This window comes from Carassius carassius, chromosome 38 (genome assembly GCF_963082965.1).
Source record: "Carassius carassius chromosome 38, fCarCar2.1, whole genome shotgun sequence".
NCBI classification, from domain to species: domain Eukaryota; kingdom Metazoa; phylum Chordata; class Actinopteri; order Cypriniformes; family Cyprinidae; genus Carassius; species Carassius carassius.
The window spans coordinates 19,835,897-19,863,384 of NC_081792.1; the positions used below are offsets into that span (position 1 = coordinate 19,835,897).

The 27,488-nt window shown below is 37.4% G+C and overlaps 1 protein-coding gene across 1 annotated transcript in view; it reads right to left on the reverse strand.

The window, feature by feature from the left end:
• Positions 1-7,384: 7,384 nt before the first annotated feature.
• LOC132119525 (forkhead box protein J3-like) overlaps positions 7,385-27,488 on the reverse strand; it is a 112,923-nt gene continuing 92,819 nt past the window's right edge. The window contains exons 5-12 of the mRNA XM_059529568.1: positions 25,446-25,547; positions 17,724-17,852; positions 14,264-14,438; positions 11,621-12,031; positions 10,537-10,638; positions 8,117-8,305; positions 7,925-8,026; positions 7,385-7,725 (exon numbers count right to left, since the gene is read on the reverse strand). Coding sequence (XP_059385551.1) covers positions 7,613-7,725; positions 7,925-8,026; positions 8,117-8,305; positions 10,537-10,638; positions 11,621-12,031; positions 14,264-14,438; positions 17,724-17,852; positions 25,446-25,547 — 1,323 coding nt within the window. The 3' untranslated portion in view covers positions 7,385-7,612. The remainder of the gene's footprint in view (positions 7,726-7,924; positions 8,027-8,116; positions 8,306-10,536; positions 10,639-11,620; positions 12,032-14,263; positions 14,439-17,723; positions 17,853-25,445; positions 25,548-27,488) is intronic.

Below are 27,488 nucleotides of genomic sequence, written 5' to 3' on the forward strand. Positions count from 1 at the left end.
ACTTACAAGACCTTGTGACAGCATTCCCCAAATTATAGGCAAAATGTAGTTAATATAATATATGGTCTTATTGAAGAGAAATGTCAACAAAGATGAACCTGGTATATAACTAGCAATTTTTAGAGATGATTAGATCATAAACATAATCCAGATTTTCATATGGTTTTAAATATACTGTTTTAGGACACTCATCAAGATGTATATTAGATATAAGAAAAAGGGTGATGTAAAATAATGCAACATGACACGTAATATTTGAAGTGGATAATGCCATAAAAAGGGATCAAATATACAAGTGTAACATGACTTATAAAGTAGGTAAAGAACTAATCTGAAGTGCATACATTTAATTGTGTCCTCAAAATGCACCGTTTCCCTAACTGGACTAATCCCTAATAATTGGTCTAAAGGCTTGTAGTAATTCCGGCCACTAGGGAGCACTGCAGATATCAGTCCTCTCTCACATTCAGATCTAAAGATGTATAGGGACAGAGAGAAAATTTTCTGCTTGTTTTAAATGTGTATTAAATAATAGGAACAGAATTAAAATATTTGAAGATAATTGAAACACCTGACTGATAAATATGCATAGAGCCCTTCCTCCATTCTCAGAGAGAGCGGTCAACACCAGTAAACCCCTTCTCGTTCTGGTCCACATGCTTACAATAATCCATATCCCAAATGAATCCAGGACCAGCGTTTCCTCTCATAAGTCTCATGTGTTATGATGTGGAGAGTGAGACATCTTCCTCTCAGAGTGATGCATGTTCCACATATGGACATCATTTCTCTGCTTGCCCCAACAACCATCCATTGTGAACATCCTCCACAACATGTGCTAAACACACTTGTATATACTAAGCATGTCCTCGGAGACACCCATAGCTACACCAGTAACACGTCTATGAGCTGTCTGCATTTATTTGCATACTCTGGGAATTCGTGATTTACTGATATTTTTTATTACACTACTACATGAAAGAGAGGCATAAACAGATTTAAAGGTGACAAATAGTTTGGTCTGACACTTTCATGGTAATGGTTATAATAAAAATTCTTAAAAGGTACTTACCTTCAGGTCATAGATGAGTTTATTTCTTCATCGGAACAGTTTTGAAGAAATTTAGCAATACTTCACTTGCTCACTAATCGTTTCTTCTGCAGTGAATGGGTGCCGTCAGATTGAGAGTCCAAACAGCTAATAAAAAAACATCACAATAATCCACATGACTGTAGTCTACCAATTAATGTCTTGTGAACTAAAAAGCTGCATGTCTGTAAGAAACAAAGTCATCATCAAGACTTTAAACCATTGCTTCTGGCCAGAAAATGAGTCTTTAATCCTTCATAATGTTCCTTCCAGTGAAAAAGTCCATCCCCTGTTGTCCTCTCAAAATCCACCAACATTAGTTTTAGTGGTTTTCATTTATAAACAGTGCTTGACCTGTGCGTATAGTTTTCTCCTGATTCAGACAAGACAACTTTTTCACTAGAGAAAGCAGTATTAGCTGATATATATTATATTTTAGCTGAAAACAATGATTTGAACAGCTTTTCACTCTAGAAAATGTTACTGGATGGTCTGGAGTTGTGTGGATTATTGTGATGATTCTATCAGCTGTTCTGACGGCACCCATTCACTGCAGAGGATCCATTTAATGCTAAACCTCTGAGTTAAAGAAATTGTCAGCAATTTTTAAAAATGTAACTATTGGTGAACTATTCAAAGTGCTTCGATTGACCACTTTGTTTCACAACAAGGCATTAAGTGTATGGTCAGATGTAGATTACGATGCATTAATCCTACACCAATATTCATCAGATTCAGCACATTTTTCTTGATCTGGCTCTGCAGACAGTGATCAGAATCATAGAGAGAAGAATGCAGCGTCCAGAAGCAGACCTCCGCTAACCCCTACTGAAAAGCACAAGGACTCTAAACAATGGCAGTGTTGAGGCTGCACACTGAAGATATTAGACTGCATGCAGTGGTCATCTAGATCATCCGCAGGTTTCTCAGAATCACCTGGAGCATCTTTTGTTTCAGAAGGTTCAGAAATTAATTAAGCACGGTTTCTTCTTTCTCTACTTTCTGCTGCTTTAGTTAGAGCAAGTTCTTTTCTCTTTTTTATAACACCATGTTCATCTGTTAAAACAGGGACAGACTGTTCATACTTTGAGGAACACACAGTAGCTTGAGTTACACCTAAAAGGATTTTCAAAATGGAAGACATGTTAGAGATATTAAATTATATGTGTTGTTTAAAGAAGTATACATTGTATCATAACACATTAGCAAAATTTTGCAGACAAAAAAAACAAAACAAAAAAATATCAATGTAGAAATAGACCGCCAAGTCAGAGACAGCACCAGTTCGTCACATTCAAAATAGGTCGGAAAAATACCAAGGGACTGTGTGTGCTCTTCAGGAGGAAACTGGGACTACAAAGATTTAAGCGATTTCAAAGCACCATGGTGAGTGCATCCAATACATAAGTGAGGAAATGCAAACTTGTAGGGGACTTCAGACACTACAGCATCTTGAGAGAGCTTCTCAGCGCTAAGAAAATCCAGTCAAACAGGTTTTTACTAAAAAAAGCAAGACAGCTAACCTAGATCCGCTGAGCAAAAACAGGCTAGTTAACAAGCTTATTGTTCTAACCCACTGTGACAGACAGCTGAGGCTCAGCTGCACATGCACCAAATGAGACTACAGCATGTACAGAATGCTTGGATGAAAAATGAACCACATTTTAAGTTTAACGTGAGTGCAACCTTAAAAATTTTTTTTTTAAGGGTCAGTTGATTTAATGTATAATGACATAGCATGTGTGGACAATGAACGCCTTATCAGCTGCTCATTAAATACATATGTGGGCACTAAATGTTGATTTGAATTGAAATTCAATTTTATAATTGTACCTGTATATTAGAAGTTCTTTGCTGAGAGAAAAACTGCAAAGCAATCAGCCAAGCAACAAGATAAACAGCACAAATACAGTTGATGTTATTAAAAAAAAAAAAAAAAAAAAAAAAAATTTTAGGAATCCGTAACAAATACAATTTAAATGATAATATCAATTTTATCCATATAAAATATATTTTACAAGTTTTGGAGTATTCTGTGCAAGTTCTTCTGTTTTTGCAAAAATATGGAAATGAAATAAGCATCACAAAGCAGCAAAGATTCCACAGTGAAGTTAACATTTTATTTCTTTAAGTGCCATTCATGCATATCGGGGGAAGGGGTGGTATTGACAATCCTAATGACACTTCAGAGTTATTTTACAGCACTAAAACCAATACAAAGAGAAGCCGTGTCATCTTATTGGACAGCAAAAGTAATAAACCGTGCAATAACAAAATGGACGAAAAGGGGAAAATAAAGGATACAACAAATACAAGTAATGACCAGGACAAAATCAAACAGAAAACAAAGAGATTAAAATAGAATATAAACACTGGAACACTGAATGTTGAACAATAGTACAGGTAAAAGGTAGTGTCACACAAAAAGCCAACGCATTTCCATCACATATATACAATATAGATATATACATACTGTGTCACCCTTGGATTGGACAATAACAAAATACTCTGTATTCATCTCCCTCTTTTCTTTCGCGGGTGAACCCGAGCCCTTGCCTTGATCCCTCACCACCCCAGAGGAAAAAAGGACAATCAAAAAGACATATATTTACAATAAGCACAACAACACACCAACAATGAATAAAATAGGCTCCAAATACCAGAACTTGTTGGTAGTTTTCTCCCGTAAATGTAACAAGGCTTCTCAAATCTTCCTTGATTACAGTAATCTCTCTGGCAGATGCATCCCCACTCATTTCTAGTTTTTTTTTCTTTTGTTTTACCAAAACAGTTGTCTTTAAACAGTTAAAACTTTCACACAGCACAAACACAAAATCAGAGGAGCAATGTTTTTTCTTTTTCTTTTTCGAGGAAGAGAGAGAGAGAACTCGTCACCTGTCCAGCTCATATTCTCTTGCGCTCCCTTGACGCTTTCTGTTCAGACTTATATTACCCTTCTCCTGGGAAGGACGCCAAATCACCTGCTGCCTTAAATGTTGAAAAATTAAACTTCTCACTTTGGCCAACAAGAGATTCAAAGACATCACAACCACAAACAGATTGGCAATACATACAAAATATTTCCATCTGAGAACAGACGCTCCTTCTGTGATCGACATCCAGACAAACCACGATCGAGGGTGAACGACACAGTATGGTAATAAAGTTCATACTGAGGGTGGATCGATGCCAGACGTTCACTCGGTAGTGAGCAAACAAGGTGAGATCCTGCTTGAGTTAATCAAAGACATGAGCGTTTGTGCTTCTGAATTCTTTTCAAAGTGCACAAATGACCAGATAAAAGCTCTCAAAGCTTTTTGTATAACAAACACGGAGGCTAGGTGAACAAGGCTTGTGAACACTTCACTATTATCCATAAAAAAAAACATGAGATGGAAAGAAAAAAAGGAAGAAAAGGATGCAGGGAGTCAAAGCAGATTTGGGCAATGAAGCTTAGCTTAAGAACAATGTGCACAGCATCTCAGTCTAACAAAAAACACAGACGCTAAATGGTCTGTCTGGGGTACAGTGGATAACAATTCTGTCACTGTTGTGAGCAGACTCACAAAATCAGCCTCATGGCCAACTGAGTTGGATTTCTGGGTTATGTTTGTAAGGCATTAGTAATATGGTTTTGCCAATTTAAACCCCATCAGCATCAGAGAATCTGACAAATTGTTTATGTAATGATGAAGATGAACATGAAGAAAGCTTGACTGGTTTTCTTAATTAACCAATTGGAATCGTGAATCTCTCAAGACCTGTGACATTTAACGCAAAACAAAAAGGAAGTATAAAAACATTTTGCTCAAAGAAACTCATTTTTAATTCCATTAAGATTTTTTTAAAGTATACTGTTGTTTTATTTTACATTAGAGACTGTAGAAATGTAATTCCTAGTAATGAAAATATATTAGTATTATACTGCATTAAAGATCAAATTATTCAGATTTTCATGAAATAATAAAAATACTGTATTACAGTAATGAGAATATGATTAATGAATCATTGCTGAGAACAATGGGAATAACAAAAAGAAAAAGAAATGTCTAAACCGATTACAGTAATGAGAATTTTGGATGGGAGATGTACTTTTCATTATAAATGTCAGAATTCCAAATCTTAATGGTCCTAAAAATATTCCTCATGTAAGCCACTTCTTTTTCACAATTCAAGACATTTTGGATGAAAACCGGGAGGCTCGTTACTGTCCCACAGACTGCCAAGTAAATAACACTGTCAAAGTCCAGAAAAGTATGAAAGGCATCATCAGAATGTCACTTCATAACATTACGTTTGAATCACTGATGGCAGATGGACTATTCTTATGATGCTTTTCATACTTTTCTGGACCTTGACAGTATAACTTACTTGGCAGTCGATGGGACAGTCACAAGCCTCCCAGTTTTCATCCAAAATATCTTAAAATTGTGTTCTGAAGACGAACAAAGCTTTTATGGTTTTGGGAAGACATGGGGGTAAGTGATTAATGACAAAATTTTCCTTTTGGGATGAAGCATCCCTTTAACGGCCTTAGGGATGAAAGTCCAACATGTCAATGTCTAATGTAAATACGTTGTTTGAGAGTTTATAATACTGAAATACCAAAAAACAAAAACAAAGATTGTCATAAGATCATTTTACTTTTCCAAGTCTATTAGCACTTACACTTTGATGAATAATAAAACAAAACCCATAAAGATGACTTGAAAACTACAGAAAACCAATGAGACCAAGGTGTCAGATCCACTCCTTCCCTTTTGAACCGCATTTTATGGCTTTTCTAAATCAGCGCTGCACTCTAGAATTTGGTCTAACAGAAGTGCTGCGTCTCACCGAGAAATACCCTGCTAAAGGTCAAAAGCAAGGACCTATTTCTAATTTGGGTTCCACTATTCTAGTCCAGATCTTGTGCATTAGTTTTGTGCTCTTCAAAAGAGATGATTGTAATCACTGATAGCCCTAAATTAATTATATTGCACAAACACATTCCATAAAATCGCTGATACAATAAAACACTGTGGTTTCTTAACATAGAAGACACTTTCAACTAAGCTTCTCAAAATATAGACTGTAGGATGGTAATTACAGCGACAGTTGCTTTAGGGTGCTACGCTTGATAGAGCAGGATGCAGTTCCTGTCTAGTTCCTGCATTCGTTTCTTTTTTTTAAGGACAGTTTGAATGTGTGTGATTTTAAACTTTCCACCACTTCTTAGTAGCAGTTAACAATCCTCCGAAATAAGGCTATTATTAGTGTATCTAAACATTTTAGTCATCTCCTTTCTCTCACTATTACACTACCCAGCATTCAAAAGCAACAGCTAAAGTGAAGGTAAACTCTCTGCTAAAAGTCCTTGTCAGTGCAGCAAAGAGCAAGCAATTTCATATCAGTTGGTCCTAGCGTTAAAATAAAGAGGGCTCTTTTATTGCGGACCATTAAGCAAATGTGCCTTGACCTGATTTTCATCTCCATCACGCTGCTGTAAAGAGCCACACAGCAGGCTTATTTCGCAACGTGAACAGGGCTCTCCAGTAACCCACAAACTTCCAGTCAGGGAGGCGATCACTCCTAAACAACGCGGGATATTTTCAGTGGCAGGTCCTGAGGACTTTAAATGAACTGTCCGACCGGGAGACAATGATGGTCAACAGAATGAGGATTGTGCATGCAAACTTAAAGCGATGAGGAACAGTGAGGTCTGGATAGATATCATTTTCTGCCACACACATTCAAACTTGCCTAAAACTATTAGTGACAAAAACATGACACACAAGATACACTAGTACAAATACTGCAGGTAATGTTGTTTACACGTTTTGTTATAAGCCTTAACGATCAGTAAAATCTGCTGGAATCGGATTTGGATGCATGGCGACTTCAGCATTTTACAGTGTGATGGGTCAGGGGAGCAAAAAAAGGGCTACTTGTGCCTGGCGTCCAGAGAGAAGAATGACAGGTGCTTCGACTGTCACATTACCTGCACCATTGGGCCTCTTCTGAAAAGTGCCGGGATCTCAGAGGAAGTTTCACAACACAGATGAGGAAGCCAATCTTGTCTGATGGGCGGTCAAGGCCTGAGTTAGTCACCATGAGAGGGGAGAACAAGCTGGCAATAATCACTCGAAAAATCACTGAACAACAGTTGAAGAGCAGGGGCGAGCTTGGCGAGTTTGTAGAGAGGCTGTGGGTTGGGAAACATTTTGATATAAACATGAACCACTTGCCCCTTGGACAAGTATAAAAGCGATCACTTAAACATGTCCTTGTAAATGTGATTGTCTTCAAAGGAAATTCTTTTTTTTCTTTTTTTTTCATAAAAACACCAGGAACACAGGAGTCTCTTTCAGGTCATAATGAACAACACCTGCACTATTTTTCAAGTGTCCCATTCCAATCTGCCTTCTGTCACGGGCATGCAGACACCTCAGGTCCAGCCCTCTTGCACTGTAACACAAACACTCTGCCTCCATACGCTCCTCTCTCGTTTTTCTGCAGCACTCTTTGCTCTCAGGGACTGGGTTACACGATGGAGTCCCAGTCAAAGTCGTCCTGGATGTCGTCGGCGGGCATGCGGCGTATCTGGAAGTTTCCAGCAGGCATCATATGCTGCTGGTTCATCTGAGCGTGATGGCCTGAGGGCAGAGCAGAGAGGAACTGTCACAACGTACAGATGCTTTGACGTGCTGAAAATTGTATTCCTACTGATATTGTGGAAATATGAAACACAAACTGCTAATGAATTTTAGTTTTTAAACACTGGATACTGTTCAACATAATGCTCAAAATAGAGGTAATTTTATTCTTGTTATAAGAGCTGAAAAAAACAAGGACCTGTCATAGTGGGACCAGCGCTGCTCATGGGGGGCATATGAGGATATCCCGGCGGACCCATCATAGAGCTTAAGCTCTGTCTCGAGTCCATGTACATGTTTCCTGAAAAACACACTGATGTTACTAAGCTATTATTGTGTTAAGTCTTAATATGTGACATTGTGGATTTTAGTGATGAATAAACCCCCTCACCTGTGTTGATGTGTGGGCTGGGCTTGTTTGGATGCATGGAGCCATGGCACACTGGAGGCTGCACTGCCCCTTGTGGCTGGATTCCAGTGCGAGCAAAGAACTGATTGATGGAGGAGCAGAGGTCTGCTATCTGAGTGGGTTCGAGAGACCAGTTATTCAGCTCAGCCTGCCTCATGCTCTCTTTCAGACCTTCAGAAAAATGGTCAAAGATTATTTAATCACTCTGTGCAGTTGATTTCTCAAAACTAAAATGAAAGTCCTTGCAGGCTACCATTTTAAAAAGACAATTATTATACAAAACAAAGCACAGAAATAGCTTAACAGGTCCTGTGTTAAAGTTAATAAGCAGCATTTTCTGGTGACAGTCAAGTGAAATGTGTTATTACAGTTTTTAAATAATGAAACACAATGTTCTTTATTCAAAAAGCTACTTTAAAAGATAGTGCTTTAATTTTTCAGTTTAACTACTAAAAATTTAGCTCAACACACTTAAAATTAAAATATATTATATAATGATATAAATACAGGTGCTGGTCATACAATTCGAATGTCATCAAAAATTTGATTTCACTAATTCCATTCAAAAAGTGAAACTTGTATATTATATTCATTCATTACATACAGACTGATATATTACAAACGTTTATTTCTTTTTTATTTTGATGATTATAACTGACAACTAAAGAAAATCCCAAATTCAGTATCTCAGAAAATTAGAATATAAATTAAGACCAATACAAAGCACAAGACTAAATTTTCAGCCCAGTATGAGCATGTACAGCACTCAATACTTAGTTGGGGCTCCTTTTCCCTGAATTACTGCAGCAATGCGGCGTGGCATGGAGTCAATCAGTCTGTGGCACTGCTCAGGTGTTATGAGAGCCCAGGTTCCTCTGATAGTGGCCTTCAGCTCTTCTGCATTCTTGGGTCTGGCATATTGCATCTTCCTCTTACAATAAGGTTGAGGTCAGACGAGTTTGCTGGCCAATTAAGAACAGGGATACCATGGTCCTTAAACCAGGTACTTAAACTTCCTGGTATACGGCTTCATTGACCTTGGACCTCAGAAAACACAGTGGACCAACATCAGCAGATGACATGGCACCGCAAACCATCACTGACTGTGGAAACTTTACACTGGATTGGACACGTGGATTGTGTGCCTCTCCTCTCTTCCTCCAGACTCTGGGACCCTGATTTCCAAAGGAAATGCAAAATTTACTTTCATCAGAGAACATAACTTTGGACTACTCAGCAGCAGTCCAGTCCTTTTTGTCTTTAGACCAGGCGAGATATAGTGAAGTGACATTCAGCCAAGTATGGTGACCCATACTCAGAATTTGTGCTCTGCATTTAACCCATCCGAAATGCACACACACAGAGCAGTGAACACACACACACACTGTGAGCACACACCCGGAGCAGTGGGCAGCCATTTATGCTGCGGCGCCCGGGGAGCAGTTGGGGGTTCGATGCCTTGCTCAAGGGCACCTAAGTCGTGGTATTGAAGGTGGAGAGAGAACTGTACATGCACTCCCCCCACCCACAATTCCTGCCGGCCCGGGACTCGAACCCACAACATTTCGATTGGGAGTCCGACTCTCTAACCATTAGGCCACGACTTCCCCTACGATGCTTCTGATGGTGTCTGTTGTTCAAGATTGGCTTGACACAAGGAATGTTGAAACCCATGTCTTGCATACGTCTGTGTGTAGTGGTTCTTGAAGCACTGACTCCAGCTGCAGTCCACTCTTTGTGAATCTACCCCACATGTCTTGCCCTCCTTGTGTAAGGTGTCAATCGTCGTCTTTTGGACAACTGTCAAGTCAGCAGTCTTCCCCATGATTGTGTAGCATACAGAACTAGACTGAGAGACCATTTAAAGGCCTTTGCAGGTGCTTTGAGTTAATTAGCTGGTTAGAGTGTGGCACCTGATGTCTTCAAATGGAACCTTTTCACAATAATCTAATTTTCTGATATACTGAATTTGGGAATTTTCTTAGTTTTCAATTATAATCATCAAAATTAAATTAAAATATATCAGTCTCTGTGTAATGAATAAACTCAAATAAATCAACTTTTTGATAATATTCTAATTACAGTATATGACCAGCACCTGTATAATATATAAACATTGTTAATTTAGATTTAAATAAAATAATTTTAAATTACTGAAGTAATTAAGAAAAAAATAAAATAAAATACAGATTATATAATTATAGAATAAATAATAATAAAAACATTTAATAACTAATGTACTATTATCAAATACAACTAACAATGTATCATTATATTTCATATCAAGTGGATGTTGTACAAAATTAACTGTTTAAAATACCAAAACCCTTTTTCATTTAGTAGTTAATCTCTTGAAAAAAATGACAGTGAATTTAGTATATAGATAGGTATTCTGATTATACCTTGGAAGGGTGACAGATCAACATCAGCCCAGTTGTAGCTGCTTGCGATGCGGCAGCTTTCTTTTAGCGCATCCAGGTTTGGGTACCAGTCACTGGGAAGACCTGCAGACAAAACAGAAAGGTAGTGAAGGCCACAGAAGAACTTATCAGGGGTGCGTTTCCCAAAAGCATCGTTAGCCAACTATGTTCGCAAGTTCCGTCGTCACCCACTAAGGCAGGGATAGGCAACTCCGGTCCTGGAGGGCCACTATCCTGCAGAGTTTAGCTTCAGACCTCATAAAAACTCACCTGCCTGTATCTATCTAGTAATCCCGAAAACACTGATTGCCTTGTTCAGGTGTGTTTAATTAGGGTTGGAGCTAAACTCTGCAGGACAGTGGCCCTCCAGGACCGAAGTTTCCTATCCCTGCACTAAGGGAACCCCGGAGTATGACAAAAGAGGGAACCTCTGATGAATCCAACATCAAATTAAGCAAAATGAAAGGGAACAAAACATAGTAAATTAGTAATCAGGTGCCATATTCAATACAGCAGCATCTTAGAAATGTCTAATCGGTTAAATAGCAGAAGTTATTCCTCCACCACATGCGTGTGACATTATCAACATTGGCCCTATGTTGTTGAACTACTGTGGTACAAACAACGGATATGCAACCGTGTTCAGGAAACATCATAAATACCATAACTACCTAGTTCGTTTCAACAACAATGCATCGAACTATGGTGGTTAATCGGGAAACGCACCCCTGGATGTGTGGAAGCTGCTGCTCACTTCCTGTTTGAGGCAGCAGGGGGAGCCATAACCCTCTGCTACAGGCCTGCTCTCTGAAGTGTGCTGCATTTGCTTTGTTCTCATTAGAGCAAGCAGCATAAATCACCCTGTGATTTACAGATGACTGGTCCAAAGTTGCCATAAATTTCTTAATCTAAAATAAATGACTGTTAAAAGAGGCCTGAAGAAATCGGCCTGTCATGGCAATACCAGCGTGTAAGGAAGTATGCTGAGGGTTTGAGACAGTAAGCAAGAGGAAAAGAGGAGAGATGATCAGATAGCGAGAACTATCACAGACACACAGACTCTTACCAGTGTTGCACTGCATCTGTTGCTGGCCAAGATGAGGCTGGTGGGAGAGATTCTGGTGCTGCTGCTGCTGTTGCTGCGGTGTGTGTTGGCCGTGGGCCTGGTGCTGGGAGGGATGCTGCCCGTGCTGGCTGTGCTGGGGATGTTGGCTGTGCGCCGTGTGAGGATGCTGGTTGTGCTGGGCGAGAGGGCCATGCTGGGAAAGGTGCTGTCCATGGGGCGAGTTGTGGGCCGAGTGAGGAGGGTGGGAGAGAGGCACCTGGCTACCATTGTTGGGGATGTTGTTGGGGTGAGAGTTAGTGATGCTGTTCTGGTTGTTGTGAGGGTGGGTGCTGATGGTGCTGCTGGGGGAGTGTTGGTAAGAGCAGGAGGTGTGGGTCTGCTGGGACGACTCCGAGGGCATTCCCATCAGACCTGTAAGGATCAAACAGATAGCATCATTTCAAATAGGCTGCCTGAATGTCATCAGAAGCCCTTCCATCATGTCAATGTAACCTATTAATTAATACTCGAATCATAGTCACCAACAAAGGCTTCAATAATTTATATTAAGATTGCATATGTAATACAATAGTTAACATGGAAGTAACAAAGCACAATTTTACAGTATTTATAGGCTTTAATACTTTATATTAAGGTTGCATTTGTAATACAATGGTTATTTTTTACAGCATTTATTTATCTTCCAGTTATTAATCATAATGTTAATTTTTACACTTGCTTCTTTGTTGCAAAAAATGTGTTTTTAAACATTCTTTAAAGTAAAAAAAAAAGCATGTTAACATTAGTTAGGCACAGTATGCGAATTTAAATGTTAATTTCTACATATACAGATGTTTAAGATGTTTAAAGTTGCATGTTAACATGCACAAGCAAAATACAAGTTGACAAAATGATGCATTTTTTATTTTGATTTATATTAGATAATATAATTTTTTATTAGAAAAATAACATTATACATCAAACAAGATTACTAAATGCTGTAATATTTGCATTTTGAAAACATTTGCATCGTCTTTTTAAAAAAAAAAGCACTGAGGTGCCGAGGCGGTGACTCAGCACAAAGTCGTCATTTGCTCTTTTAAATCACACCAGAATTTCTCTCTCTACAACTTTTCATTCGTGCAACAATTGTTTTGAACTAGTTTCAAAAAATGCCTGACAAGCTTCCAACATCTGCACACTCAATAGCAATCAGCGAAGCGTACGGCTCGCGGTCTTAAGAGGCCCTGTCCATCATGGCGCTGGCACTGTAAACCTATTTTGGTGGAGAGCTTTTAGAGCAGACTGCGGGCGCTACATCGCTGCAATCGCCAGAGAACACTCATCGGCGGGGTGACAGGGGTGGATCTCTTATCAGCAGAGAAAGCCTATTGTCCAACCATGGGAGAGCACAGAAAGCAATTAGCTAGCAGCCCCCCTGAATAATAATGCGAGTTCATTACCTATTATCAAAGCCAGTGAATTAGCTCAGTGTCTCCAGCAGTGGGGTGTGAAATCCTCTCGCCAGCTTTATTTGCTCATTTTAATTGCCCAAGCTTGTCTGACTAAAAGATTTCACTTTTATGCACATAAAAAGGTAACAACTTTCAGCTAATGAAACATAGATGATAGATTAAAGAAGTTCACTTTAAAAACATCAACATGAAAAGCATCTGATTTGAGCAAAGTAGGTTAGATGCGGGGGCTCGTATGGTGTTGCGTGTAACCCGTTTGTCAAGAGCTTTTTGTACATCAGTCAATCAGATTACAAACAATAGGAATTAACTTTTAAGACAGGCTAGCTCGCAGTGAACTAAATCGAACACTGCACCATTCTCATATCTATTTGATGGGCTGCCATTTGAGATGGAAACATCTTTCAATGAAAAAATACATTCAAGTACACTGAGCCAGCATCTTCCTTGCGATTCATAAAAACATGGCTGCTAAACATGACCTTAAAAAAAAACATGACGTTTTGGGGGAGAAAAAGGTACATCGTATTAACTGCTGTGTTAGATAAATAACATGCATCACAATGAGCTTGTCTTTTCCTTTTTATTTTATATATATATACATATATATATATATATATATATATATATATATATATATATATATATATATATATATATATATATATATATATATATATATATATATATATATAAAGTATTTCAGAATTCTTTCAGCTACAAATTGGCTCCTTTTTAAGTTACCAGCATTTGATAATAATTAAGTATTTTTAATTGCAAAGTATACACAACAAAACATTTATAAATTATTCTACATAAATTCTATATAAATTAAAATATTTTAATATATACAATTAAACAAATATGAATAAATAAATATTTAAAATAAAATAAAAGTTAAGAATATAGTACTACAATAAAAATTAAACAAAGCTTTGTTCCATTAAGTTCGTTTTGATAAATAAAATTACATAAATTACACACAAAATATATGATTCTACTCAGAAATAACACTATTCTGTTAATTAATATGAAAAAGTATAATATCTATATATATAATTCAATAAATATTATGATTTATTATAACTTAATAAATTTATTATTTTGGCTGATTTGTTGATACTCCACATCTAGACTTGGCCTGTGGTTTTTCAAGCAGTTTGATAGGATGTCAAAGTGTAAAACTCACCCGGATGGCTGTAGGACTGCTCAAACACGGTCTTGTAAAGGCTGCGGAAGGAGGCACTGAGATCTTCAAAGTCGGAGAAGAGCAGCTGCTTGTCGCGTTCCGGTATGTTGTACTGGGCCTGAGGTGCCTGCTGCAAGCTCATGGACTGGGACACCGATTCTGGATGACTTGTCACCTGAAGGGGGAGGAAAAGAGAATGACTGTTGTGGGAGGTGATGAACACAAGATTAGCAACAATGACAGAATTCAGTCTTGCCACTCTCAACAGCAGGGCTGCTCAGCCAGGCCCAGTGACCGGCAGATTAGAGCTCCGATAGAACATGACAGCATTGACTACAGCACTCAGCATCATGGCACAGGAAATGAACTGCCAGACACACTGCAGTACAATATGCAGGAGTGAAATCAAGTGCACAAAACTCCAAATCTTGACCATTTTTTTTACGAGCAATGCTGAATTTAACCATAACCATACTTCCATGCTCAAAACAGACACTTCTCCTGAGAGATTTATTTTGTAATTAACAGCTTTTGCGATAGTAACTGAGCAACACAACCGAAATCGACAGCAAGATCAAAAAAGCTTGCCTGCCAAAAACAGGCACTGATCCATAAAACAAATCTTTCCAATGATAAATATCCTTCTAACTAAATACAGTACAGGTTTGCCCATCAAAACGAATTAGCTTGTGTGTCTAAACTCTCACATAAGTGTTTCACTCCAAATGGGATCTGCTCACTGTTTTGAGTCTGAAGAGATGCCTTTCATGCCCAGAATGAGTGATTCATTGAATGGCTCCCAAGGTCTCCATAATGCTGAGCATATTTGTGGTGTACACAAGGCCAGAGGCTTTGCCATGTCTAGCTCAAGACAACAGTGTTTAACAGACTGGAGAAGCTGGCGAAACAGTAATCTGCCACTCTGAAGAAGTCTAATTCTAGCTGTCGGTGTGAACTGGTTAGGGGAAATTTATGTATCTGAACACTATGCAAGCTATTGCAAACAAATCCCACACACAGATAATTGTTAGTGCCAGCGCTTTGTAGAGGGTCTCACTCTTCTAACTGGTTCCAGAATTACACTACACAAAAATAGTGTATTTAGTGTAGGTGTGTGTATTTATATATATATATACACACACAAAAATAGTGTGTGTGTGTGTGTGTGTGTGTGTGTGTATATATATATATATTCACTGAATATGCAGATTGGGTACTGAAAAGTTTAGGGAGCCAGTTCGGTTATAAAAAGCAATATCTCTAATAGACAAAAAAACACTGATTTGTTGAACTCTTCATCTTTTCCTATTGATTGTTTTGAATACTGCGCGTGGACAGGGGCATCACTAGATTTTTGCGTAGTTTAGGGTGACAAATCGTACCAGCATACTTTGAGGTCAAAATGCATAGCAGGTACGCAAAATGCGTACAGGTTGGCAGGTCTGTGAATGCAACCATATTTAACACTGGACTGACAACCATATTCTGCTAGGGATGCACAATATTAACTATTGGTCGACACTGATAAGCCGACTTTCATGTTATGGCTGACAACTAATATATGGCCAATATTAGTATTCCATACTATTTTGTCAGAATAAACAATAGAAAACATTAAAAACAAAAATAAATAATTGTAAATATTACAAATGAATTCAGGCATCACAAAAGTATTATGTACAGTATGTGTTACAGTATAAAATTACATTTACATTAAAGGTGACATACAATGAAAATCTGACTTTTTCCGTGTTTAAGTCTTGTAATCGGGTCTCCGGTGCATCTACCAACCCAGGAAACATCTCCACCCATAGCGCTGCCATTGTGTTTTCACAATCGACAACGATGTACCAGTTCTAACACTATGGCGAAAGTTCGACCAAAGTATGCTAAATATTTTGTATTTGTTTGCACAGTAGTTTCCCAGCTCTTCACCTTCACAGACATAACTGACTGTTTTTGTAACTCACATGTGTTTTTATCATAAACGTCTATGTATTCTGTGTTTGAACATTTAAGTGCAATAAGACATGGAAAATTTTGTTTAGTACTCACATGCCATGTGACACATGTTTTCTGTGCGTGTGCTTTAGATTTATGCGCTCAGAAAACACTATATCTGAAGTTTAACTGATATGACTTTAAAACATAGTGTGATAGACATGATAATCAAAACCAAACATGTTTTTTGGCACAGTATCTGGGTAATGAGATGTAATGGCACAGTCCTATTATGGGTAAGGCGGCGGGGAGCAGCAACTCAGCGTATTTCTGCTTCCGCTCACAATTTTCAAAGTGATATAATAAATAATCTGTGAGATATTTTGAGCGGAAACTTCACAGACACATTCTGGGGACACCTGAGATTTTATACATATTGTAAAAAGGTGCACAATAGTTCTCCTTTAAAAATTAGCTGTAAAAAGACAAAAATTAACAGTGAAAAATTGACAGTGTTATTAAATCCGCATTTGATTGACTTTAACAAAAGTTAGATGGCAAATGTAATCCAAATGTAAAAATAGGGAAAATTAACATAAAATTACACATACAATATAGACATAAATATTTAAAATAAAGATGAATAAAAAAGATAATTAAAAAAGATAATAAAAAAAATATATATCTTCAATATCAGCTGATAGCAAGATACACATATATTGCAGATCCCTATATTATCCTGTACTACAAATAATTGTTTATCCTATTACTGTAGCAATATCAAAACTCAATTGTAAAATCAGAGCAGGAAACAATAGTTAGCTCTAATAAATAAATAAAAAAAACTGCATAAGGAAAGTCCTGCTAACATAAAAGATTAGCAGCAGAGACTAATTGTACACAAGAATTATAAACTGTGGGAGTCCGATGACACTATGCATCACTGTAAAGATGAGCGCATTTAATTTGGTTATGTTCAAACAGACTACAGTTTTCAAATCAGCTGGATGGAGCAGAAATAGAGAGACAGAGACAGAGAGAAAGAGAGAGAGAGAGAGAGAGAGAGAGAGAGAGAGAGAGAGAGAGAGAGAGAGAGAGAGACAGAGACAGAGAGAGAGACAGAGAGAGAGAGAGAGAGAGAGAGTATTGTCTGGCCCACTGAAGTGAATCTATCAGTGTCTGTGCCGAATCAATGCTGAGAGCCTGCAGCGAGAAGCATGCGGGGCTTCTAGGGGACCACAACAAAGCAGCAGCTTCTCTAGTGGGAGGACATCAGAGGCAGCGTCTCTCTTTAGCAGCGCTCCAGCAGTACGAGCTCTGCCTTTCATTCCCTTAACCTCTGTGTCAGGACGCTCCCATGCACAGGCCTCCATACTCTGGCATTCTGACAAACGCACTGGAATCTTGCTGCTTCTCATAAAACAGCGCTGCACAATAAAACTCTGCAAATTAAGAGCTCTGCTTCAGGTTCACGAGAGGTTAAAGAGCATAATAGTGGCTGCAAAGTTGGGACTCCTACCGGTGTGTAGCTGTGCACGCTGCCCACACTGTTGAGATTAACAGAGGCCAGACTCTGGTCAGATAGGCTGTTGTTAAGGCTGCTTCGAGGGCTGTCACTCCCGTCCTGGTCAGGGTTGTACAATGCCACCTGGAAATCAAGAAAGGGAAAGAGTCAATGACTTATAAGAGCATTTATGATAAAAATCTAGCTTAAAACACAAGTGCAAGGTACTTGAAATGTACTTTTTGTGTTCATGTGGGTTTCACATCAAAAAATTTAAATCACACATTTATTTCTAAAATTAGTGACGATTAATCCCACCTAACATTTAAGTTTTTGCAATATACTTTTATTTTTCAATAATTTAACATTCAATCTTCAAATTAATGTAGAAACAACAAAGACAGGTGTATTTTTTAAATATTTGTTTAGTGGCATCATCTTTATGTCTGAAAGTGAGTATCACTGATACCAATAATACTGGTGTCTCTAGGAAATAGTTTTTTTTTTCTTCTTCAAATATTTAACCATTGACTATAGCCAATCAACACTACAGCAGGTATAATGGAGATCTATATTGGAGACTAAAAAACAACAACTTCTAATTTAAATGAACTTCATAAAAAAAGAAAAATCTTCACATGAATCCATTATAATAAATGTCATATTTAGTAGGAGGAGTGCTGAGGAAAAGAAGCCAATCAAACAGAACCCATTTGATTTCAGAAGTCTTGAGAGGAATTCTTTTCCCTTTTCATTACAGTAATGATTGTGTCACATATGTACACCAGTACACCAGTGTATGCGCCCCACACTGTGGCTTATATAGAGGGAGAGCGTGGCTGGTGGCCAACAAGGTGATCTGCTGTGTCAGACGGCTGAGAGGGGAGTACTCTCCTTCAGCAAAGGTCACGATGCTGGCAGCGCTGAAACAGTCAACTCTTACAACGCAAATTGGTTTAGGACAGCTCACAAAGGTCCCGAATGCTACAGAGACCCTGACCTTTATGTGTGCACTGTTGAATGCGCAGTTTTACGAAGCGGAAGAACCTCCACTTCAAAATGATAATTGCAATTATCATTTGAAAAGCTGAACTGCAAATATGTGCTGGTTGCAAAATGAGAATAAATAAGGCATTGGAGGGATGGTATGGGAATGAATATAATGAGCTCCTGGGAGAATAGTTCTACAATGAGTTTGGCGTGGTAGGAAAGGATGAATGGAATCGCAACAATGCTGGCCATGCTCACATCACACGCCACATGTCTTGGCAGCAGCGCAGTACTAAAACTAGGGCTGCACGTTTAATCGAAATGGAATCAAAATCGTGTTTTGAAGGAGCAGCAATTGTCATTCTTATCTTTTAGTGAAGCATGGTTCTGTGATCAGCAGTTAATCTCCATCCAAAGGCCAGAGGGCGCTCTTGCGCAGAAACTCCAAATATGCCTCGCAGAAGAAACCCAGAAAATGCCTACAGTGGTAGCTATATAAACAAAAGATTTTACAGCTTTCATTAATTCTACGTGTCTAATAAACACAGGACTACGACAAAATATGTGACCCAGGACCACAAAACCAGTCTTCAGTGTAAATTTTTCGAAAATAAAGATTTATACATCACCTGAAAGATGAATAAATAAGCTTTCCATCGATGTATGGTTTATTAGGATCGGACAATATTAGCTGAGATACAAATATTTAAAAATCTGGAATCTGAGGGTGCAAAAAAATCGAAATACTGAGAAAATCACCTTTGAAGTTGTCCAGATTAATTCTTAGCAATGCATATTACTAATCAAAAATTAAGTTTTGATATATTTACGGTAGGAAATTTACTAAATATTTTCATGTGAATTCCTAATGATTTTTGGCACAGAAGAACAATAATTTTTACCCATACATTATTTTTTTTGGCTATCGCTAAACATATACCCCAGTGACCAGGGTCACATATGGTTTATTGGAGTTCTTATTATTATAATTTAAAAATAAAGTATATTTATAATGCAATGCCTTTATCACTGCTTAGAATACTATGAAATATGTTGCATGTCTTATGTCTAAGAAGCCACATCATCTCACAGAAGAATAAGAATTGATTTCAAAACACTTGACTGACGTTATGAAGTGAGTTTGGAGTAAAAAAAAAAAAAATTAAATGAGGTACTTTAACATGCTTTCAGATGGAGCAGCATTTATTAAACAGAGTTGTAGTTCACTGAGAAGCTATGCAAACAGCTGTCATTACTGCAAACGATTTCTACGATTTCACAATCCTGCAATAAAATCAGCAATTTTTTTGCTTAATTTAGCCAATAGGGTCCAAAAAACAAAACCCTATCGGCTTCCATTGTATGGACATTTTCAAAGACCTAGGGTTAACTATATTTCAATAGTGAAAGGCCCAAAAGATTTTTGGTTGCTGCAAGAGATACAGCAAATGCTTTGGTCCTGTTCCCCCTTGACTCAGCGCGACAGCAGATAGAAAGACACATTACAGATCACGGTCTCTTACAGAGAATTATCATTCAAGCAGAATAAATGTTTCATCAATCCTATTATTCCCTGTTCATCAAAAGAGCGGAGCATAACGGTTGCCGGGGCTGCACTGGATTGAGGGTGGATGGGGGGTTAATGTCATAGAATGATTTGCATATTATAACTCTTCACTCTTTCAGCTATGTTTAGGACTGAGAACAGTACATTACCAGAACAACTAACCCTGTGTGCAACTAAACTCAAAATTCAATAACGCAGAAAACAGTTACAATTATAATCAAAACCCGGTGTGAAGAACAAGTATAAATGTTATATGTAATTAAGTCATAAAAGAGGCTTTTAGCCATAAGCCTTTCACCACAATCTATTTTTACTCCCTGTATCCATAAAGTATGATTTAAAGACCTCAACACACTGTGGTTTGTTCAAGGCCCAAAATGTAGACGCCTACATACTAACACTGTGTGCACGTCCGCGCACACACATAGGCATGCACAGTGGGAAAGTAACATGCAGAAAGAAGGTAAGGGGTGAACAAATCCATTGCAAATACTCCTGTGTGTTTGCTGCATTGGAAAAGGAGCACTATATTTAGCTGTGAATTAAAGTCAAAAGCCAGTGGAGTCTTTCATACAGGCGACTAATCTGCAGCATGAGACAAGGATTATGAAATCAAAGAGAAATCCACCCAGGTGTCTCTAACAATAACTCACATTCAAAAGAAAAATTCTACTTCTACACAATTATTAGACAATGTTAGAAAAGAATGAAAGAGGAAATTCAATTAAATTAAATTAATCTTTTGTTACAATCTTACAATATAAAAGTATAAATTATATATATATATAATTTACTACAAATTATATACTATATATATATATATATATATATATATATATATATATATATATATATATATATATATATATATATATATATATATTATTTTGATTACTTAATTTCTCCTGTGCATTTTAAAGAAAAATTCAGAAAGAAGGTAAGAAGCTTTAACCTAACCTAGAAGGTTCCAGCTTCAATCCATTTTACATTAATCGATTTAATACAAAAAAAAAAAAAAAAATCAAAAATACATAACATAACAATAACATCATAAACTTACATAAATTATAGGGATGCATGATCATGATTTTTCATGGCTGATTCCGATACCGATTTTTTTACATAAAGTATGCATAAATAAGATGTTTATTTGGTATTTAATAGGCCAAACAAATAACCATTGAAAACAATAACCGTAACCATCTGAAATTAACAGCAGTAACTGCACAGTAAGTAGCCTACATTCAATACAAACATAGATAGTACAGACATCAGCCTTTAGCTTTTGTTTTTGAATTGGGTTGAAACTACAGAGAACTGGCCTTAAATGAAAAGATTAACTGTAACCACGTGAAATTAAAGGCAACAAATGCATAGTTCTACAATCCAAACAACACAATCAACACACATTCAAGATGATGTTTCTTAATCAGCATTCAGTATTTTAGTTTTTAAATTTGGTTTTAAATTTTTTAAAAAAGGTCTTTACCAGTGAGACTAAATAAAAGTATGCTATATAAATACATTATTCCAAAATGTTAAAATCAAATAATGTTGGTGCGAATAAAACAAAGATGCAAAGTGTTTCATTCATCCAATTTAAAAAAAAAAAAATAGTGTAATGATTCACATCTATATTTTTTTACTTGAGCTAATGAAAAATAAATAACTATTGTCTCAAGTTAAAAAATATAGATGTGAATCATTACCCTAAAAAAATTTTTAATTGGATGAATGAAACCCCTTTTTCAGTGTGACACAGTAGGTGATTTTTAATTTTTAATTTTAAGGTAAAATAAAAAAAATCATCCTATACAGAACTGACGTTTACTTCTGTCTTTACAAATGTGTATGCAAGTTCTTACTTTACATAATAAAAAAAAAAGTTCTGTTTTTTCACAGTTTAGTCCGTTTTGTTTCTCATCCAACACGTTGAGCTGAACATCCCTTCACAGGGCAGGTAAAGTATGCTCGCACAATGTGAAAAGGGACTCTTATTTTGTGCAGTCGGCTATTCGCTTCCTGCTATCTGTGCCTAAGACCTAAGATCTGTGTAGACCTAAGAACTGTGTAGCTCTGCGCTTCCAGCGTTAAACTGCTGCCCATGTCCTGCGCACAGATTTCGAAATACTTCCACACAAATGACATGATAGCGAATGATTACAATGTAGTCTGTGCATGCGAGTGAACTTCCGGAAAAATCGGCCGAAAAAAGATAAAAAAAACGATTTATGGCCGGTCAACCGGTGCATCCCTAATAAATTATATATTATACACATATATATATATATATACACACACATATATATATATACATATATATATACATATATATACACATATATACATTTATACATACATACATATATACACACACACACAAACACACACACACAAAAATTAAATATTTATTTTGATTTATTTAGAAACATTTAAAATGCACTTTTTATTCACAAGATTATTAAAGCTCAGCACAGAGTATCAGACAAGGCTTAAGCCTAGTCCCAGACTAAGATGCAAACCAGTTATATTTATTTCTAAGGCATGTTTATAAAAACGACTTAAATTTCTATGTCTATGAACTCTGGCCTAATACTGTCTTAATCTAAGCCCTTTCTGTGAAGCCAGGCCTATAAATCTGCCATCTATGCTTAACCAGCTAAACCAAGAGAGGTAAAAGCATAGTATGGTGATCATTTAGTCAGAGGGAGAAAGAGAGATTGCTCAGTCACAGCCAGGCTTTCCTTCTCAATGTTATGCAGCATAGGTGCTATCCCATTGGCCTGCACTAGCAGGTGGGGAAGTATGAGAAAGAGGGAATTCCTGTGGCTTGGCATGAAGTGCTCAATAGGCGTGGCATGTTCTCTATTTACAGGGCCCACACTGAGAAACAGCATCTCCAAGGAGCCACCAAACCCTGCTGTCTTGTTTTTGCTCTCCTGTGTGTTTGATTTCTAGTTTATCAACGTTTCGAGTTGGAGGGCAAAGAAAGCATATCCTCATGGGATAACCCCGAAATCCCACTATGGGTGGATTTTGAAATTCTTCCCATATGAATCAATCATAACTTAAGCTTGCATTTTTTTAACCATTGTAAAAGAGGATAAGTCTGTTGGAGTTGTGTTAAAACAACAATCAATGTTACAATAAAACAATCAATAAACAATAAACAATCAAAAAATCATGGTTTATTGTGTTGACATAATAGGATGTGTTCCAAAACCAAGTAAACTAAGCAATTAAGGGATCATAGAAATGCCCTGGAAGATCCAAAAAATACCTTGTTTTGGTCAAAATCACATTTGCTAAGAAAATTCTAATATTTGCATGGTATTTATCTTTACACATATTACAGCATCACTTTTTTATTTGGAAAAGTGTCACATAAAGTTCTATTTTAGTTAGAACAACTCACTTTTGCAGAGAATTGTTGAAGGAAATATAACAATTCTATATAACTGTATAACTAAATACCATATACAGTACCATATTGTATTCTATCCAGATGAACAGATCACTAAACTTACTATAATTCAATTTAAATTAATTCCACATTCCCCCGTAGTCCTCATCTTAAACGCCATGCTTAATGTGAAATACTATTGGTTTAATGCCTGAAGTAAATTAATAACTGATGCTTTGGGGCTTTGTAAAAGCACTCCAGAGAGAGCGATCAGCCTGCACCAGGCCAAGAGTGGAGGGCTTAAGGTTAAAAAGCCTATTTAAATTTCAGAGTGTTTTGCTCCATTCCTTTTTACACACTTCTCCATGAAGTCATGCCACGGAGAGCGAGATACAGTGTGAAATACTCTGGGTGCTCTGCCTAGAAGACTTCTAAACACTGAACAAACTCATCATTCTCTAGCAGAAAAGTACTGCAACCATTCAGCACCACTATACAAGCTTTTATAGATGCAGTACAAGTGTAAAATAACTTTCACTTTAAAGGAATATTCTGCATTCAGCACATATTAAGCTGACTTGTGTCCACTGTCTATATAAAGCACAGCTACCAAAGTCAGTTTCAAACCAAACAGATTGGTCAACATAGCAAAATATTTGTGAGTGATAGCATACATCCTTGGATGCTACTCCTTCAGTTATTTTGCAATGCCTGGAGCTCTTAGCCAGGAGGTTGCATCATCAGATGGTTACCAACTATCATCGAGTGTTTCAACCCTTAACCATAACACTTTCCTGTTGGCAGGTCAGCAGTGGTGGCCAACCACTACTCACTCCCTCCTGGCTGCCAGCTCACCTCCTCCCTTCTATTCCAAATCCAACAGGACAAACTTGAACCCACTGCAAAATCTGATAAGGAAAATATTTTTCCCTCATGCCTAAATCCTGATGCCGTATATTCTTATTAAAATTATTAAACTGAACAACGGTAAATGCGACCTCACCTTTTGTTGATTACCAACATTTATTTTGATCCAACCCTTTTTTACTCTTAAAAAAAGCAAAAATAAAGGTTAAAGTGAGGCGTTTACAATGTAAATTTTTAAGGATTTAAAAGCAGAAATGTGAATTAAAAATGTATTTTTAAAAGTACTTACATAAATTTTTCTTGTGTACTTTTTAATCTGTAAATATGTAGACAACTTTTATATTCATTTTAGTTTTAGTTTAATATTTGTGCTGCTATGGCAACAAATTTGTTAAATTAACACATATTTATGACTTGTGGCTATACTGAGTGCGAGTATTTTAATGTTTACGGAATGGCCCCATTCACTTTCACTGAAAGTAACCACGATTTTTGCTTTTTTAAAAAAAAGGAGGGACAATCACAGAGGCAACGAGAACCATAAAGGCAAACCATACTCAAAGATGAAGAATACTGTTTTCTTGCACTGCTTAATATGTTGTGTAGGCACACACCTGACATTTTGCACTCAATAGATAAATAGAATAAGGTATAAGCAATTCACAATACACCGCATATGCACCATTAAGAGGATTTGTATACGTAATGCCAGCCCAATATAGACGAGAACTGATGTCAGTTTTCTCAGCGTCCATGTAAACGAAAGCATCACATGTCAGTCCTGTTATGAAGTGCATGTATATAGTCATTGCAGGATAAATACAGATGTAAACTGGGTATGTAGACTACTGGTGTATCTTTGAAAAGAGAAACACAGCCAGGACTTGTGGAGTTGAAGATTGAAGGCTACCTTGTTAGTCACAGTGTTGATTGCCAGCGTTGGAGAGGCACTTCCAGAGATGATGCAGTCCATTCCCAAGTTATCTGATTCTAGGCTGTAGGGCGTGGACGCCTGCAGGAAGACAAAAAAGACATACTCAGCCAACCAGGATGCAGATGATGAGCAATGTGAAGTGACTTTGATTTCTATTCAAAGGCGTTTAGCATTACTCTGGTGAAAGAAATTTAAGAGCATAAGCAGTGAGCATCTATCAACAAAAGAGCAACACATTTTATTTAGGTCAAAATTGGAGGCATTCTGGGAAAGAGATGAGCAGGAGAGAGGAGAGGCTCCCTATGCTCTGTCTGCTCTTGCTGGGGTAAAAGATAACTTCAGCACGCCTGTCTCCCAAAACTGCTTATTATAAGAGGATTGCCTGTGGCAACAATGCGATTTTTAATTTGTGATAAACATAAATGAGATTTTGCTAAGTCACAATTTTTAATGTCAAAGAATTTCTTAAACAAGACAGCAGGAGGATGAGAGAGAAACAGAGAGAGAGCGAGATGTGTATAATGAAGTTTACTCTTAATAGTAAGTGTCACACTCTGCACAGACAGAATTCCCACTTATTGTTTGCATGCAGGGTCAGGCTGAGAGAGAATGGATATAATTGGAGGTTTTTGATGTGAGTGAAGTGAGTGTCAGTATGAAAAATGTTTGTGTGTGGCCTGAGGGCAGAGCTGTGTGCTGAGAGAATGATACTCTCACTGGAGTCTGGAGTGTGGCAATTAGAAATGACACCAGCCTAACTGGCTGACCATACAGAAGAAAACACACGCCACCAACTCAACACACGAGGTCAATTAGGCTATCAGGTTTATGTATGATGTAGTTTGATTAGAATGCAGTTTGATTTTCAAGACATCGGGCAAAAAATGCCCCTCTGTGGGTTTTTGTTTTATATTTTAATCACATGATGCAATTAAGTAACACTGCACTTGCAAGCGTGCTGTTTTTCCTGTTCATTTCTGCAACTGCTGTGAACATAATCACGCACAGAATATGAAGCATATAAAATAACAAAATCCTTGGAAACAGAGGTATAATTTTGATATCACATAAGAAACTTTTCATTTTTTACCCTCATATCATGCAAAATCTGTATGACTTGTGTGAAACACAAAAGTTGATTAAGTTTTGGTGTCTGTTGCTAAAGCAACTAGCTCAAGCTAACTATTTTTTCCCCATTGTGCTTGTGACTGCGATTTAGCAGTCTGATGCCCTGATAAATAACATGCTTCTTCCCAAATGCTCTTTTCATCTCTATGGCTTCCCGTCATGGTTATATGTCTACATGTCTTCAATCCTCGCCCCTTGCTCTCACTATATACTCTTTCAGTTCGCCTGCCTCTGATCCACAATGCAGAGTTGGACAAAATGATGCAAGATGCCTCTGAGCCAGGTCAACCTCGGAGGCCAGCGTCGAGTGCAGCAGAGATGTATATTCCGGTGAGCAGTGCTCATAAATAATGGAAGGAAAAAGCTCTGGCTGAAAATAACCGGCGCAGAAACTCTGCATTAATTGATGTTTGCTAAAAAATGACTGCAGAATGCATCATATGTAAAGGCTGCCTGGGGCACAGTTTATTAATAACCTGGACCCCCTCTACAAGATAAACTGAGCCACACTGAGTAAGACAGCTATATAAAAAGATATGAACACGCAATCAGCAAACCTGTGCACGGTATGACTGTAAAGCACAGACATAGAAAATAGTGAGACAGGACTGAATATTTCCTGATTCGAGAACACTGGCTTTGTTTTATCAACACACCAAACCCATGCTGTCACATATTTCTGGCCTTGTAATAAAGCAAAAACTCAAAGGCAGCACCATGCTAAGGTAGACTGACTCCAGGCTAATGCTGATGAAAAAAGATACTTTGGCAATAACTTTATTTTGGAAAAAAAAAAGTGTCAATGTCAAAACTAAGTCATACTATATAAACTGTAAATCTTATATGTAGTTGCTTGGTTGGTTTTGTTTGTGGCTCTTTCCAAAAGATCAA